Genomic DNA, 15,410 nt, shown 5'->3' with positions numbered 1-15,410 from the left:
TTATGGCAAACAGTTGCAATTGCTGTTTGTCTTGACGAGATTGTCGGCTTTTGGACCCCGCCTCCTTTTGCAGATTAACCAATCAGTGAACGATCGCCGTCAAATAGATGTTTGTAGTTTGCAGAAAGGAAAGAACCTTGCAGCGAAAATTATTTTCACTTCTACGTGAAAATCTAACCAGAAAAGTAAGTGAAAACCACCAAATATGTATTATTTATGAAACATACGTTGCTTGTGTTGTTAATCATTCGCTTCAGAAAGCGAAAAACTGTATACTATTAGATAAAAACGAGTTCAGTGTTGGCAAGCATGATATACACGTGATCAAAACGAAACTATTAGCATGCAAGATTGGTGATGACAAAAAAAGCGATACACTCGAATACACTTTATTGATATTTTGCATTATGCTTGGGAATTCAATGCTGTTTAGTTATGGATATCTTAGCGCATGCGTCAAGCGTAATAGACACGAAAATTTTACTGGGCAAAATGTTTAGTTTTTTAGTCAATTTTTGACTGTTTTTATATTCATTTTGAAATAATTTTTACATCTTATTCTTATCTTGATTAACCCCCATAGTTTTCGTCATAATTTAGCTGGATCTGACGTATTTTAGCCGTTGACTGGAATTTTCTTTTCTTTGACATTTTACCGGGAAACCGTCATTTTTAGCCATTGTTTACCTGGACTACCAAATTTTACGAACTTTTACATATTACATTGTGGAACATATTTTATTCACTGGATATATATTTTTACTGGAAGTTTTACACTGTGCCAACCATAATTTTACCTTCGTTCGGATTTATTGTTGTGCAGTCAAGATAAAAATAGAACTGTTTTCCGACTGTTTAGGTGAGTTTATCTTATCAGAGTCGGTAGACAAGAAGACATATCTTGAAATACAACATGAATCCCAAATACATAATGGGTATAGCTAAGGTTTTGTTACTCTGTGGAAAATGGATGGATGAAGACACAGGAACATCGTCTATCCAAGATCACCCTACAAAAAGGTCTGTGTTTGCCACTGTTCTGCAGATACAAAGGTATGTACATCTTTACCTTAACACCACACACCATGGTAGTAAAAAACACTGGAACATCGCGTTCATACAAAAACCACCATTTCACCTTCAAATTCGTATTCTACTGATAATATCAGGAATTGAACAAAACCCAGGTCCTGTTCAAAACAGCTGCGGGATATGTTGTAAATTAGTCAAAAGAACTGACAAAGCAATACAATGCGATGAATGTGATTAATGGATCCATACACGATGTACATCTGTTGACAATACAACGTACGCTAAATTACAGAACACAACTGATCAATGGTTCTGCCAAAACTGCGTTGCATCATGCGGAATTTGCTCAGGCAACATACATAACTGTGACCCAGCAATTGAATGTGACAGATGTAAAACATGGATTCATAACTCCTGTGCAATAGTGTCAAATGATGAATAAAAAAACATACAAGCAACAAATTGTACATGGATTTGCCCATTATGTGATGAAAAAAACTTATCAACATCCTACTCAAGTACTTCATCAGGCATAGAAACCAACAATATCGTTGATACTCTCACAAACAACAAAGAGACACTTAGTAATTCAAAATGTACTTCAGATAAAAACAGACACTTTTATACCAGTAAGATCAGAATGGTTTCCATCAACATCAACGGTTTAAGAGGGAAAAAACTTAAACTGCAGGCATATTTACAAACTGAAAACCCCGATATATTAGCGCAGCAAGAGACCTAAATCAACAACAGCATTGCAACCAATGAATTGATTCCAGACACATTGGGCTATGATATATACCGCAACGACAGAACAGGCAGTGGGTGAGGCACAATGTTACTCATCAAAACACACCTAGACTCAGCGCCTGTGAAGATCCTCGAAAACGGATCAGAATCTATTTGGAGCAAAATAGTCTTGCAAGGAAAACATCATTACATAGGAAGCTGGTATAGACCACCTGATGCCCCTTTGGACCAAATACAACTACTAAAGGACCAATTGGATAAAATCAAGAAATTAGGAAAAGCAAAGAAACAACCATGCATTCACGTCTTGGGTGATTTTAATTACCGTAAAATAAACTGGCAGACAAAGCTAAATAAAGATACCAACACATGTCTAAACGGTAGTGAAGGCCAAGCGTTAATAGATATACTAAATGAGGCTAGTGCTGAACAACTCATCCTGTTTCCAACCAGGGAAAGTAATACACTAGACCTTATAATTACAACATTACCAGGGCAGTTCACAGATATCCACTCACCTGATCGGTTAAGCGACCACGACATTGTCATGGGTACTCTGCGATGCACAATTCAAAGAAGAACGAGACCAGAAAGGACCTTCTTCCAATATTCAAAGGGAAACTACAATCAAATGAGAGATGACTCAATGGACTTCACCAGAGACAGATACTTCAATGGCCATCACAACAACAGGAATGTAGAAGAAAACTGGAACATGATAAAAGAATTTATACTAGGAACCACAAAAATAAATGTACCAACTAAAACATCAAAAGGAAAACAGTCAATACCATGGATAAATAATAATATCAAGGCCATGATCAAACGAAAAGACAGAACACACGCTAACTATAAAAGAAACAACGGCATGAGAATAAAACGAAAATTAAGACGCACAATTAACAAGGAAATTGAAACAGCCCACAACAACTGCGTCAACAACTTAATAGGCGATATAATACAAGATTCTAAACCATTTTGGAAATATATTAACAACCAGAAGGCAGACAAACAGGGAATACCACCACTTAAGACTGATGATAATAAGACCGCCGATTCAGACCAAAAGAAAGCAGAGGCATTGAATACGCAGTTAACAAGCGTTTATACCGAGACAGTATATGAATCTATTCCATACCAAACTCCTCATGTAGACAAAATGAGAAACATCATAGTAACAACCAAAAGAGTGGAGAAGATACTAAAAAATGTATCAAAAGCGATGGACCCTGATGGTATACATCCCAGAGTACTTAAAGAATTGGCACCTAACATATCAGAGGTAATGGCTTACTTTTTCCAACAATCCATCAACAGAGGAACCATCCCAGATGAATGGAAAAGTGCTAACATATGCCCATTATTCAAGAAGAACGACACAACCATCCCAAGTAATTACAGACCAGTATCCCTAACATGTTTCACTTGCAAACTACTAGAACATGTCATTTGCTCGAACCTAATGCAGCACTTTGAAGATCACAACATCCTAAATAGCCGACAACATGCATTTAGAAGAAGACACAGCTGTGAAACCCAACTTATCAACGTAATACATGACTGGGCAACTGCCATTGACAACAAGAAACAAACGGATATATTTATTTTGGATTTTGAAAAAGCATTTGACACCGTACCGCACGAACTATTAAAAAGTAAACTTCACAAATATGGCGTGCCGAAAAACATCTTTAATTGGATTAACGCATTTCTATCTACAAGATCTCAGTGTGTGATAGTGAATGGGACTAAGTCCAAAACATCGACAGTCCTATCAGGTGTACCTCAAGGAACGGTTCTTGGTCCCATCCTATTTCTGGTCCGTATCAATGACATAGCAGAAAATGTAACATCAGAAATAAGGCTGTTCGCAGACGACTGTGTATGCTACAGAGAAATTAAAAATGAAGATGACTGTGCAGAACTACAGAAAGATATAGATACCCTTGGTAACTGGGCGACTATTTGGGGTATGAGATTTCAACCAATTAAATGCAACATGATGACATTGAGTCGCAAAAAGAAAATTACATCATTTAAATACACTCTCAAAAATACGGAACTCCAATTTTTAACATCTATTAAATATCTAGGAGTAAACATCACAAATGATCTACACTGGGGAAAGCACATAGAGGAGATATGCAATAAATCTTATAGGACATTAGGCTTACTAAAAAGAAACCTATCAACATGTCCGCTTGAAGTTAAACTCCAGGCATATAAAGGACTGACACGACCTGTCCTAGAATATGCAAGCACTGCCTGGGACCCACATCAACTATATCTCCAAGACCAACTGGAAAATGTACAGAAAAGAGGGCTAGGTTTATAACATCAAACTACAACTACGAACCAGGAAGTATGACAGCAATTTTAGACCAACTGCAATTACCATCACTAAAAGACCTCCGTACTCAAAACAGACTGATCTTTTTCTGCAAAAGTATACACGGTCAAGCAAACTTACCTTCTGACCAACTGAAAAAACCATCAAGGACAACCAAGAACATGCACAGCCAACATTTCCTTAGACTTCAAACAAAAACAGACACATTAAAATACAGTTTCATTCCAAATACCATTAAAGACTGGAACCAACTACCTCCGGATATCTTCATCAAAATTCAGACAGCAGAAGAACCAGCTAAAACCTTTAGTGAAATTGTAAGGGAGGCCCCACTTAAGTAAATTACTTGACGCACGCGCGGTGTATTAATATCCTTGGATGTATCACCGTATTCCTATCAAGATCAAGATCAAGAAACTAGACTGCAACAAATATCTGAAATTTGAATAATTTATCGAATCCCGTCAATAAATGAACAGAATATCGAATGAAACAAGTTCCCTGCATTATACCAAGAGCCCATTCTCAACATTTACCCTTAAATTCGTTTCTAACTTTCGTTTCGCAGGTATCCTGCCATTCCTTGTTGGGTACGTTTGCAGTGGCGGATCCAGAACTTTTCATAAGGGGGGCCCGCTGACTGACCTAAGGGGGGCCCGCTCCAGTCATGCTTCAGTGATTCCCTATATAATCAACCAAATTTTTCCCACAAAAGGGGGGTCAGCACCCCCCCCCCCCCTCCCCTGGATCCGCCTATGATTTGCTCCACCGTTCACTTCTCTCCGGAACGCACGTTGCTGGACTAGAGCCATGATCTCTACTTTCAAAGCATCAAGCTCTTAATGTGGAGCACAGGGCTCACAAACTTGCTTAAAGGAACCCTAAACACGTAATTTGGAGCTCGACCACATATGGTGTACCCCCCCCCCCCCCCTCACCATTAAATCAGTGTGAAGTCCATATTATATTATTTTCTGCGTATTGCTGTTGATATTTGTCAATTTTGAATTTTACATGGTGGTAAAGGGACAATTTTATGCAACGTTTTCTTTTTTATTTCACTTGTTTTTGTGTTAAACGTTTTACCTTCTATGTCTCGTGTTTGGTTCGATGTGTGTGCTTTGTGTTTCCCCTTATTTTTTTTCCATGTTTCCTGTGGTACTCTTTATGTTTTCGTGCTTGTCAAAAAAGTTTTGCAATTCTATTGAATATTTATGGTTCATGAACATGATGTATGTAATAAAGGCCTTTATGACAATATGTCCATTAAAAATAACTGCAGACGGCTGAGAATGCCGAGTAACAACTTCTAGTACTTTTCCTTAATATTTGAGATGTTGTTTCTCATGTTTTGTTTTTCCTTATAAATTTAATTTTTATTTTCCGTGCTATGTTTTTGACATTTTTTTTTAGTGTTTCAGTGTTCCTCCCCCTCCTTAACCATTCTCCTTAAAGTTTATAGCATTAAAGCAAAAATTAAAATCTGGGTAATTTTTTGGACATATCCTGGACCATGCGTCTTTCTCTGGAAAATGCCTGCACCTTGAATAAATTATCTTGGAACCAGTATTTTTTTATAAATCATTACCAAGTCAGAAATATGACCAATTGCAAGTTTATATACTTGCTGGTTGAATAGAACAATTTTTAACACAGTCCAAATAATATTATAATTTCTTGAAAGGCTTTGTTTATGATTAAGTGGGACGCCTTCCTCATATTCCTATGACCGTCATTATTAGGAAGGAATCGTCATTATTAGGAAGGAATCGCAGCAAACAATTAAAGAAGCAATAATATTAGACTAATTAATATGTAGTTTGCTCATTATGACTTCCCACATTGACATATTCTTTTTATATATATAATAATTATCAGTATTTAAATTAAATAGAACACTGCATGCACTTTCTTTCTAAAAATAAAGTATTACATCAAATATCTGAACTGTAATTAAATCCATTACTCAAAGCTATATCCCCGGTAAACAGAAGGGACCCATTTATAAAATTTTCTTTGGGAGACCACTAGTCCAAGAGGCAGAAAAAAGTCCCGCTTGTAATAAAGTCACTTATTCTGTGACAACAGACCAGTGTGCGAATGCAAGAAAGTACGCAAATCACATTATCAATTTATAAATAGAGAAGGCCACAGCTCTTCAGGAACCAATAGATTAAGGGGGGTCTCATATTCTTATTGCTCTGAATGTTAGTCTACCACAAGCCGCTGAGACAAAAAAAAATTACAACACATACAAGTGTTATGGACCAAGAAGTGTAACAGTTAAAACAAACCAGACACCATGAACAAAAATTAAACAAAAATTGATAATCATAAATTAAATATCAGCTATCACACATACTTGAAAGAAACATATTTTTATTTGGAGCTCTGCCTAAGAATCATTGCTGGTGAATCATTCAGACAATATCTCTAAACAGCTTTCACCAATCTTCATGAAACTTTGGTGAATTGTTTAAATTTATTGACAAAAGTTTTCTTTCCATTTCTATTATGTATTTTTGATATCTGGTTTTAGAGTATTCATAATTCATTATTCATAATAAAGGGTCGAAATTTTCCCGTTTTTCGGACAATGACTCAAAAACGCTTTAACAAATTTTCATGAAACTTTGCTGAATTGTAACGTAAGCTCCTTTAAGATTTTTTTTATATATTTTAGATTTTACTTATTCCAGTTATGGGATTTTATTCATAAAATTTATTCATGAATTGTGCCACTGTGTGCAAGTTTTTTTTTATCTTTATACCCCCACTTTTAGTCTTTAAAAAAGTGGGGGTACAAATGTACTGTTTTACTTCTGTCTGTACATCCTAAAGTCAGTCGGTCCGTCCGCCCCATGAATATTTTATGTCACATCTTTCTCAGGAACATTACAGGGATTTCTGAAATTTCAGGTTTTAGAGTTTATATGAGTCAGCTATACCATGTCATGCTTTTTCAGATTCATCACTCAACAACTTCCTGTTAACCTTATACTTTAAGGGTATGGGGGTATAATAAGTGAGCAGTAAATCACAGATTCACTTGTTTTTTATACGCCCGTTTATGGGACGTATTATGGTATACTTTTGTCAGTCTGTCCGTCCGTCCGTCCGTCCGTCCTTCATCAACATGTCGGACATTAACTCAAAAATGCTTTAACCAATTTGCATAAAACTTTGGTGAATTGTTTATATCTATTGATGTAAGCTCCCTTTTGAGTTTCATAAATTTCTAATATGACATTGAGAATTAATTGAACTTTATTTGTTTATAGTCTCACAACAGAAAAGTATTGCACATCAGCACAGTGTATTGAACAACAGCAAGAAATCTTTAATTGAATATAAATTCAATTCATACAATCAATTTTAAGTTCTTTGACTACATTTATTCAGAAACCTATGATATGTCAAATATTTAATTACAATCCAAATTCAGACCTGTATCAAGCTTGAATATTGTGTCCATTTTTGCCCCAACTGTTCAGGGTTGGACCTCTGTGGGCGTATCCAGCTGCGCTCAGTGAAACAGTTTATTTAGATTTGGGGGGGGGGGGGGGGGGGGGGGGGGGCGGGGGGGGCTGGCTTATTGAGCAGTACTCTCATCATTATCATAAAAATTAATTTAAGCCATAAAGACGAGCTAAGATGACAGCACGCGTATCGTGTTCATGGCACAGCTCTTTATTTGCATAGGATGAAGCAATTCCAGAAATCTGAGAAAAAATAGGCATTATATCTACATGTGTATGAATAAAATCCTGATATCAAATAAGGGTTGTGTGGCAGACGTAATTTCTTTATTTTAGAAATTATATGAATCATTATACACATGTTTATGCTCCTTATTTTAAAAAAAGTATCTATTTGTAATTAAATAATTACTTTATCTTTTTTTTTGTTTAGCTCACCTGTCAATTACCATGATTACAAGATAAAATATGCCATTCCAGCTTTGATAAATATAAAGTAATGGTTTGAATTTGGAGAGCTTTATTATTTATATAGACAGGTAGATTGTTTTGTCCTGCAATTAGCTAACTATTGTACAATGAGACAACTCTACTCAAGAGTCCAAATGACGCAGAAATTAACAACTTTAGGTCACCTTATGGCCTTCAACAATGAGCAAAGCCCATAGCCCGCTATAAAAGGCTCTGAGGTGACATATGTAAAACATTTCAAAGGAGAAAACTAATGGCCTAATTGATGTAAAAAAAGAAATGAATGAAAAAACACAGCAACAAACGACAACCGCTAAATTACAGGCACATACATACAGAAAATGGCGGGGTTAAACATGTTAGCGAGACTGGCTTTCTTCCTGTTTTATAATTTGTGCAAATAAATTTCTGTTTTCTTGCATTGTAAGAATATTGTTTGATGTAAATTCAGAAATTATTGCCATATTTTTATAAGGCAACTTTGAAAATATCGCAATTATAAGAACTCACATTCTGAAATCTATACATATAATTTATAAGTAACTGTACAAGTATGTAGATTTTTCTGAAATCACAATTATTAATCTCACATTTTTGTCCATTTTTCAAAAATTGCATTAATAAATGTACCCAATAATCATGATAGTTTTTTAATTTAATGAAGTATCTGTACCAGCAATAAAATTTATTTACACAGACATGACAGATATTAATACAATAATATACTGAACTTGCTAGCTAAAATTTCTTAGCTGTGGATTACTGATATTGATATTTAAGTATTCCTGTCATCATGGTCATAATTTACATTTGGAAAAGGAGATACAAAACAATATAGTTAAACATAATACATAAATTTAATATTTATTACATAATACATCTTATAGGCACATCTGGGTTTTTCATTTAATTTTAAAGTTTTATAAAAGTAGTACCCCTTATTAAAATGTGTGGAAAATTAAATTCTTGTTCAAATGTTGAATGAAGACATTTTAAAATAAGGACATGGGAGTTATTAATTTATTTTGTTAGCATTTTTAACAGTAAATTCTTGAAGAAGTATGTTTGCACTAACTTTTGATTGCTTTTTGCATGTTGAAAATTTCATTTGATATATATCATATTTGCATTTTCATATTTCAGGGAAAATGACCTGCAGTGAGACAGCAGTAGAAAGTTACTTATAACTCATCTTGGCCATTATGGAAGATCTGATTAAAATTTGTGTAGAAAGCCACCAAATATGTCACATGAAAAGTAGAAAAAAGACAGCAATTCTACATAATATACTAAGCAGAAGCATTGACTGTTTCAAGACCAAATCGCTGCAAATGAATATGAATTTATTGTCTTGATGCTGAGAGACAGAGGAATATTAACTGGACAATTTAGCTTCTTTTTCATCATCATTGAAGTTAATGTTTACCATCTTAAAGAGCTTTTACCTCAGTTAAAATGAATTCTAAAGATAGGCAGTTTGGAGATTTGTGAATTTTCTTACAATTGGAGTTTCAAAAAAGGATTTCATTTAAAAAAAAAATGTATTTCACGGATGTAATTTGTCGTCTCTTTCATGAAATATTTGAAAAATCTGCAATATCTAACCAAGTGAGATATCTAAAGATCATTTGCAGATAGAAATATATATCATATTCAGTTGAACTGTAAAGAAGGAAATATTCATTTATAAGACTTATATGAGTGTTTTGTTATTTTTATGGCAAGTACAGGGAAAAGATAAAGTAATTTGATTTAAACATTAATCCTACCTACAGATATACACGAGATATACATGTAGGCATACAATTCACTGATGCACCACAAATGGAGTTACATGTAATTTTAGAACTAAGAATATGACATACATGTATGATTGCCAATGGAACAACTCTCCATTAGAGAACAAATAGTCATATATTGTCCACCAGAGAACAAGAAAATCATATTTTATCATGATTTATATTTCAATTTCATTTCATAACACAGAATACAGGTATACAAAAAGTTCAAAAGCATAAAAAAGTGTTTTAATTGCAGTTGTTGGTCATATTGATGTTGGCCTTCAATACTGAGCAAGACCTCTGTAACCGGTCACAGAATGTTTGAACAAGACAATTATAATGGGTATTTTCTTTGCTTGCATTTATACCAAGTAGCTGCCATTTTTTACATATGTACATGTACATGTACATGTTTATCTAGTTTGTCTATACTTAGAAATCAGAAAATTTAGCAATGTTTTCATATCTTGTCTAAATTGTAGAAGGTCCAGTAACAACAACAATTAAAATTGGTAATACCATTGTATACGTTTGGCAAAAAAAAAATATAAATTTATTTAAATGATGGTATTATTTAATTTTGAATCCAGCATTTCCTGAAACTGCAATAATTAATCTCACATTTTTTGTCCTGGCATTGTTCAATAATTATAATTTAATATCTTGGGAATAAATTTACTCGAAAATTTCTGAGTCTTTTTGAAGGATATATATATAAACTTGGAAACTTGTGATAGAATATTTTCACAGTATAAGAGATTCTTATATCTAGCAGGTTTAGCAAAAGATGTTGGGTATACATGTACGGCAATGAGACAGCATCCCCAACACAGACAGAAATTGCTTTTTTCTTGTTTTGAATTTGATATAATAAGATGATGTGGTATAATTGCCAATGAAGTTTTGATTAACAATTAAGTCATTTTACTTTTTGTGATTGGGTCCGGTAAAGATTAACCACTGGTTATACCCTTGTCAATGATATTTGGTAGGCATTATTTTTTTTAAGCGTTTACATATCATTTTAATTTCCATGCTGACTATTTTGTCCTGTCCTCTATAGATATGTCATTATTCATTCCCCTGAAACTTTTGGATTGTGTACACATGTATATATATTGTTTGCGGTATACCATTTTTTCCGCAAGTTTATTTTCTGTTTAGTGTTAAATCTAAAATAAAGATCCATTTATTACATCGGTGATCCGTTTATTTGGCAATCGCCAATGGCAGTCAGCAGGGTTTAAGAACATCAGTTGTTCGACCTGTCAGTCAAATGCGTTTTGTTGAAATATACTTTTTCACTCTTTTGGTCTTTTGGAAAATGTTGTTTGTGCTGTATTTAGACCCCTCTAACAAGAAATGTGTTTTGCATGCACACGTATAAAAATTGCGGTTTTTATCCAATGCAATCATAGGTTTGAACGTTGTTTTCAATTTAGACTTGTGTATATATATCATGTATATATCTATATACACTTCATAGGTTTGAATGTTGTTTTCAATTTAGACTTGTGTATATATATATATATATATATATATATATATATATATATATGAGTCTAAAAGATTGTGTAACAATACCGATAAATAGATGGAAAACAAAACACTAAAAAGTGTTGAATATCATCGCACAAAGATGGAAAAACTGAACAGATGATATAAATTATACAATAATTGCAAATATTTCGGCTCAACAAATGGCCTTCCTCAGTGTTAAAAGTTTTAACAATACTGATATAAAATGTATAAGGTGTAAACATAGATCAATAATAATACAGGTAAGTTTTGGTCGATTGATTTTAATCCAAAATCCTGAATATCATAATATAAACATTAGACTGTAAATTTAATTATTTCTTTCTATTGATTCCATATGGATGGAGGACACCCATTGTTTTTATCTAAAACTTCTCCCGATTCTCTCTTTGCCTATTTTGCCATGTACAATCCTGTTCGATCCTGTACATAATCCTTATACATTATATATCAGTATTGTTAAAACTTTTAACACTGAGGAAGGCCATTTGTTTAGCCGAAATATTTGCAATTATTGTATAATTTATATCATCTGTTCAGTTTTTCCATCTTTGTGCGATGATATTCAACACTTTTTAGTGTTTTGTTTTCCATCTATTTATCGGTATTGTTACACAATCTTTTAGACTCATATAATTTTCCCTGTTTGTGTAGTATTGTCAATTTTGATGATCCAATACCTATTAAGTTTACTGGTTGGTAGATTCTTATAGACTCTATATATATATATATGTAAAAATTGTGATTAAGATTTCTGTATATTTATATATACTGGTACATAGAATTTCTTTCATTCTGACAGAAAAGAAATACCATTCAGTTGCTTCCAATCTCAGCAGGTGATGGGAAATAAGTTTTCTGATTTTAAGATGAACCTTAAAATATTATGGCACTTGATAATAAAAAAACAATTGATTGATTGTGCTGAATGTCACGTAAGCACTTTTGGCTATTTCTTGGCTGTCCATTTGTATAGGTGGACACTTTGGTAGGCAGGAATTTAATATGAAATGAACGGCAGAAACAAATAGGTCACTATTTCCAACTTCATGGTACAATTGTATACTATAAGGTTGAGAAATTAAGATGATGAATATGACAAGGTTGCTGATTAAATCATAGGTACATGTACATGTATCTGAAACTAATCGGTTGTGGATTTTTTAACAGATGCAATTAAAATTAGTTGTACTATACATGCTATATGCATCCAATATTTGTCAAACTGGTTATTGCTTTATGATATAGGGTAATCATAAATCCTGAGAGCTCAAGGTACTTTCTTTTTTAGTATGGGGTACTCAATGCCACACTTCTAATCCTTACCCCAAAAAGGAAGTTTGTTCAAATATTAAAACTTACTCATTCTAGGAAAACGGAATTATATCCCCCATGTTAATGCTGGTGTGTGCTTTTGAATATTCCAAACAATATTAAATAAGAAAGAAGGAGGGCAGAATATTTTACCAAGTAACTGTAAAAATGTTAGAATAAGTGAAATATTGATCCAGATGGGATGAAAGGAATATTCTGTTCAACAAAATGCAGGAAACCACTGGGGACATTTTTTTTTCTAAAAGCAAGCCATACAAAATACTGGCCTGGTAACTGGTGAAAATTCATATTCAATTAGAGACAAACAAAAAAATCACCCTGCCCCCACCAGAATAAATTCAAAAAGACCTCCCAATCATGATTTACAAATTGATACCAGTCGCACTTGAGATGCAGGAGATATTCAACTAGTAATATCTGAATATTTATATATGCAGGCAGGAGTTCATATTTGTAATTTAAACATCAATGATAAAGAGCAAACACAAAAAGACATGAATTTTGGTATATTTAAGTTCTTTGTAAAAATGCAACTTTTTTCATTAAAATGTTAATGTTTCCAAATATAAAAGCACTAGAAGAGACCTAGTATGCTATTAATTTATATAATGAACTTGCACTTGCAAAATGAGAACTACACTAGGACCCCAGATGCGGATTCCGGATTTGGACAAAAAAGGGGGGCTGCGTGTCCCAACACTAATCGAAGTTTGGAGTGTGACATATAAAAGGTGTATATATTAACTATAAATTGGTTGATACACAAGGGGTCAGAGCCCACCTGAATCCGCCTCTGCCATTTGCGGTAATATACACAAGAGGTGGATATGCAAATATTAACATGATTAATGACAGAAGATGTAAACATTCTATTTTATGAAAATCCAGCCTGTCACAATTAAAATTCTTTGAAAAAAAAAACGTATTCTGAATTGGAACCTTCAATTAATTAAGCAAGCAATAAGAGAATATTTGTTTATTCGCTCCATCATGACTTTATTAAAGAATTATATGAAACGCTTCACGGTGAGTACAAAAAATACACTTAGTTTTTCCGTCAGCCGATCCGACTACTGTAGGGTCTTTCAAACGTTTTTCTCTCTCAGTTCAAGGCGATAATGCTACTTCATGTTACATTAATAGAAAAGGGCAGATGCAAGAGCTTTACCAACCCATTCAATTCTGGTATTGGTAAAAAAGGCCACTTTTCAAATTTTTCAAAAAGTGCTGTGCCTAGTTATATAGCGTTCGTGTAAAAGAAATTTCACAATCCGAAGTGCCAAAAAGTCAATAAATCGAAAAAAATCTCCATGTTTTATTGTTTTATATTTAAATAACCTCTATTAAAAACTAGGCACAGCACTTTTCCAGTAAAATAAGTTATCCTGATTACAGGGAGCCCAAAACCAGGGCGATCCGATTTCATCTTGCACCTGCCCTTTTGACTTTTTGGGGAAATGTCCTTACTTTCAGTTTGAAGTCACGTGACACTAGTGTATTTATATTTTTCTATAAATAAAAGTTTGGAATGTAATTCAGAATAGACCCTTTTTCCTCCGTTTACGCCTTTGACGTGCATTTTGGCCTTTAGGCAGAGAAAACTTACTTTGAGTTCAATATGATTTTTCCTGTGTATAATAATGGGAAATTTCTTGAAACGCCCTTAACGTCGCTGCGCACTATAAAGATGGTGTATGTACACAAGTTATATACTTCATGCATGTGTACAGTTTCATCAAAATGCAATTTTTAAAAACGATTTTGATATTCATTAATCTCGAATTGTTGGCCAATGCTTTTTTGTACTCTAATCATTTGTATGAAATATTTTTTTATACCTCTGTAGGAAATTACGAACATTTCAGTATTATGGTATTTTTTACAGAATGGTGATGCTCCCTTACACTCAGCTGTTAGTGGTAAACAGTTCGAAATAGTTCAGTTGTTATTGAAAAGAACAGATATAGATCCAAACAAAGAAAATAAGGTAAGAAATGACGTTCTTCACAAGAGTGTCCAATTTTGTTAAATCTTCCTTCAAAACCAAAGAAGAGAACTGAAAATAGTATTATTAAAATATACACATATACACATTCCCCATCCCCCCCCCCCCCCCCCCCAAAAAAAAAAAGATACATCCAATAAAAATAAAGAAAAGAAAAATGATGTTAAAATTACAAATATCCTGACACATATTGAAAAAGTAAATGTGATGTGATTGCCACTGAGACAAATTTCAACTATGTCACAAATGACGTAGGTGTAAGCAGTTTGTCTGTTTTTCAATATTTTTTTGACAGCTTCAACTATATCTTATGTTATTTCGATTGCCTTGACTAAGACCTCTTTCTTAAAATCTGCCCGTAATGAGATCATTTGTTACTATGAGTGTGATATAACTCACAATGATATTGGTCGTGTATTTGTTCGTTGAGTTTGATGCCACGTACAGTATTAATGGCTCTACCATAGCGACCAGGTTTTGTTGGTGGAGGAACCTGGAATAAACACACAGAAGAACAGAACTTCTGGAAAACAGGCAACCTTTGTCAATTTAAACGGGATTCGGATACAAATCACCATGAACATCTAATCTTTGGTTGACATAGTCTGTTAATATCTCTGAAATACGAACATTGCAAGCTTTTTATTTCAGTATTATGGCGCAAATAC

The 15,410-nt window shown here is 33.7% G+C and overlaps 1 protein-coding gene across 1 annotated transcript in view; it reads left to right on the top strand.

Annotated features, from left to right (window-relative positions):
* The first annotated feature begins 3,004 nt into the window (after positions 1-3,004).
* Positions 3,005-15,410, top strand: part of LOC127705529 (putative ankyrin repeat protein RBE_0317) — a 34,023-nt gene continuing 21,617 nt past the window's right edge. Inside the window, exons 1-2 of the mRNA XM_052209856.1 lie at positions 3,005-3,064; positions 14,584-14,724. Coding sequence (XP_052065816.1) covers positions 3,005-3,064; positions 14,584-14,724 — 201 coding nt within the window. The remainder of the gene's footprint in view (positions 3,065-14,583; positions 14,725-15,410) is intronic.

The sequence above is a fragment of the Mytilus californianus genome, unplaced genomic scaffold (assembly GCF_021869535.1).
Source record: "Mytilus californianus isolate M0D057914Y unplaced genomic scaffold, xbMytCali1.0.p SCAF_6, whole genome shotgun sequence".
NCBI classification, from domain to species: Eukaryota; Metazoa; Mollusca; class Bivalvia; order Mytilida; family Mytilidae; genus Mytilus; species Mytilus californianus.
The sequence above is the reverse complement of the archived record's forward strand: the minus strand, read 5'-3'. Positions and strand labels throughout refer to the sequence as shown.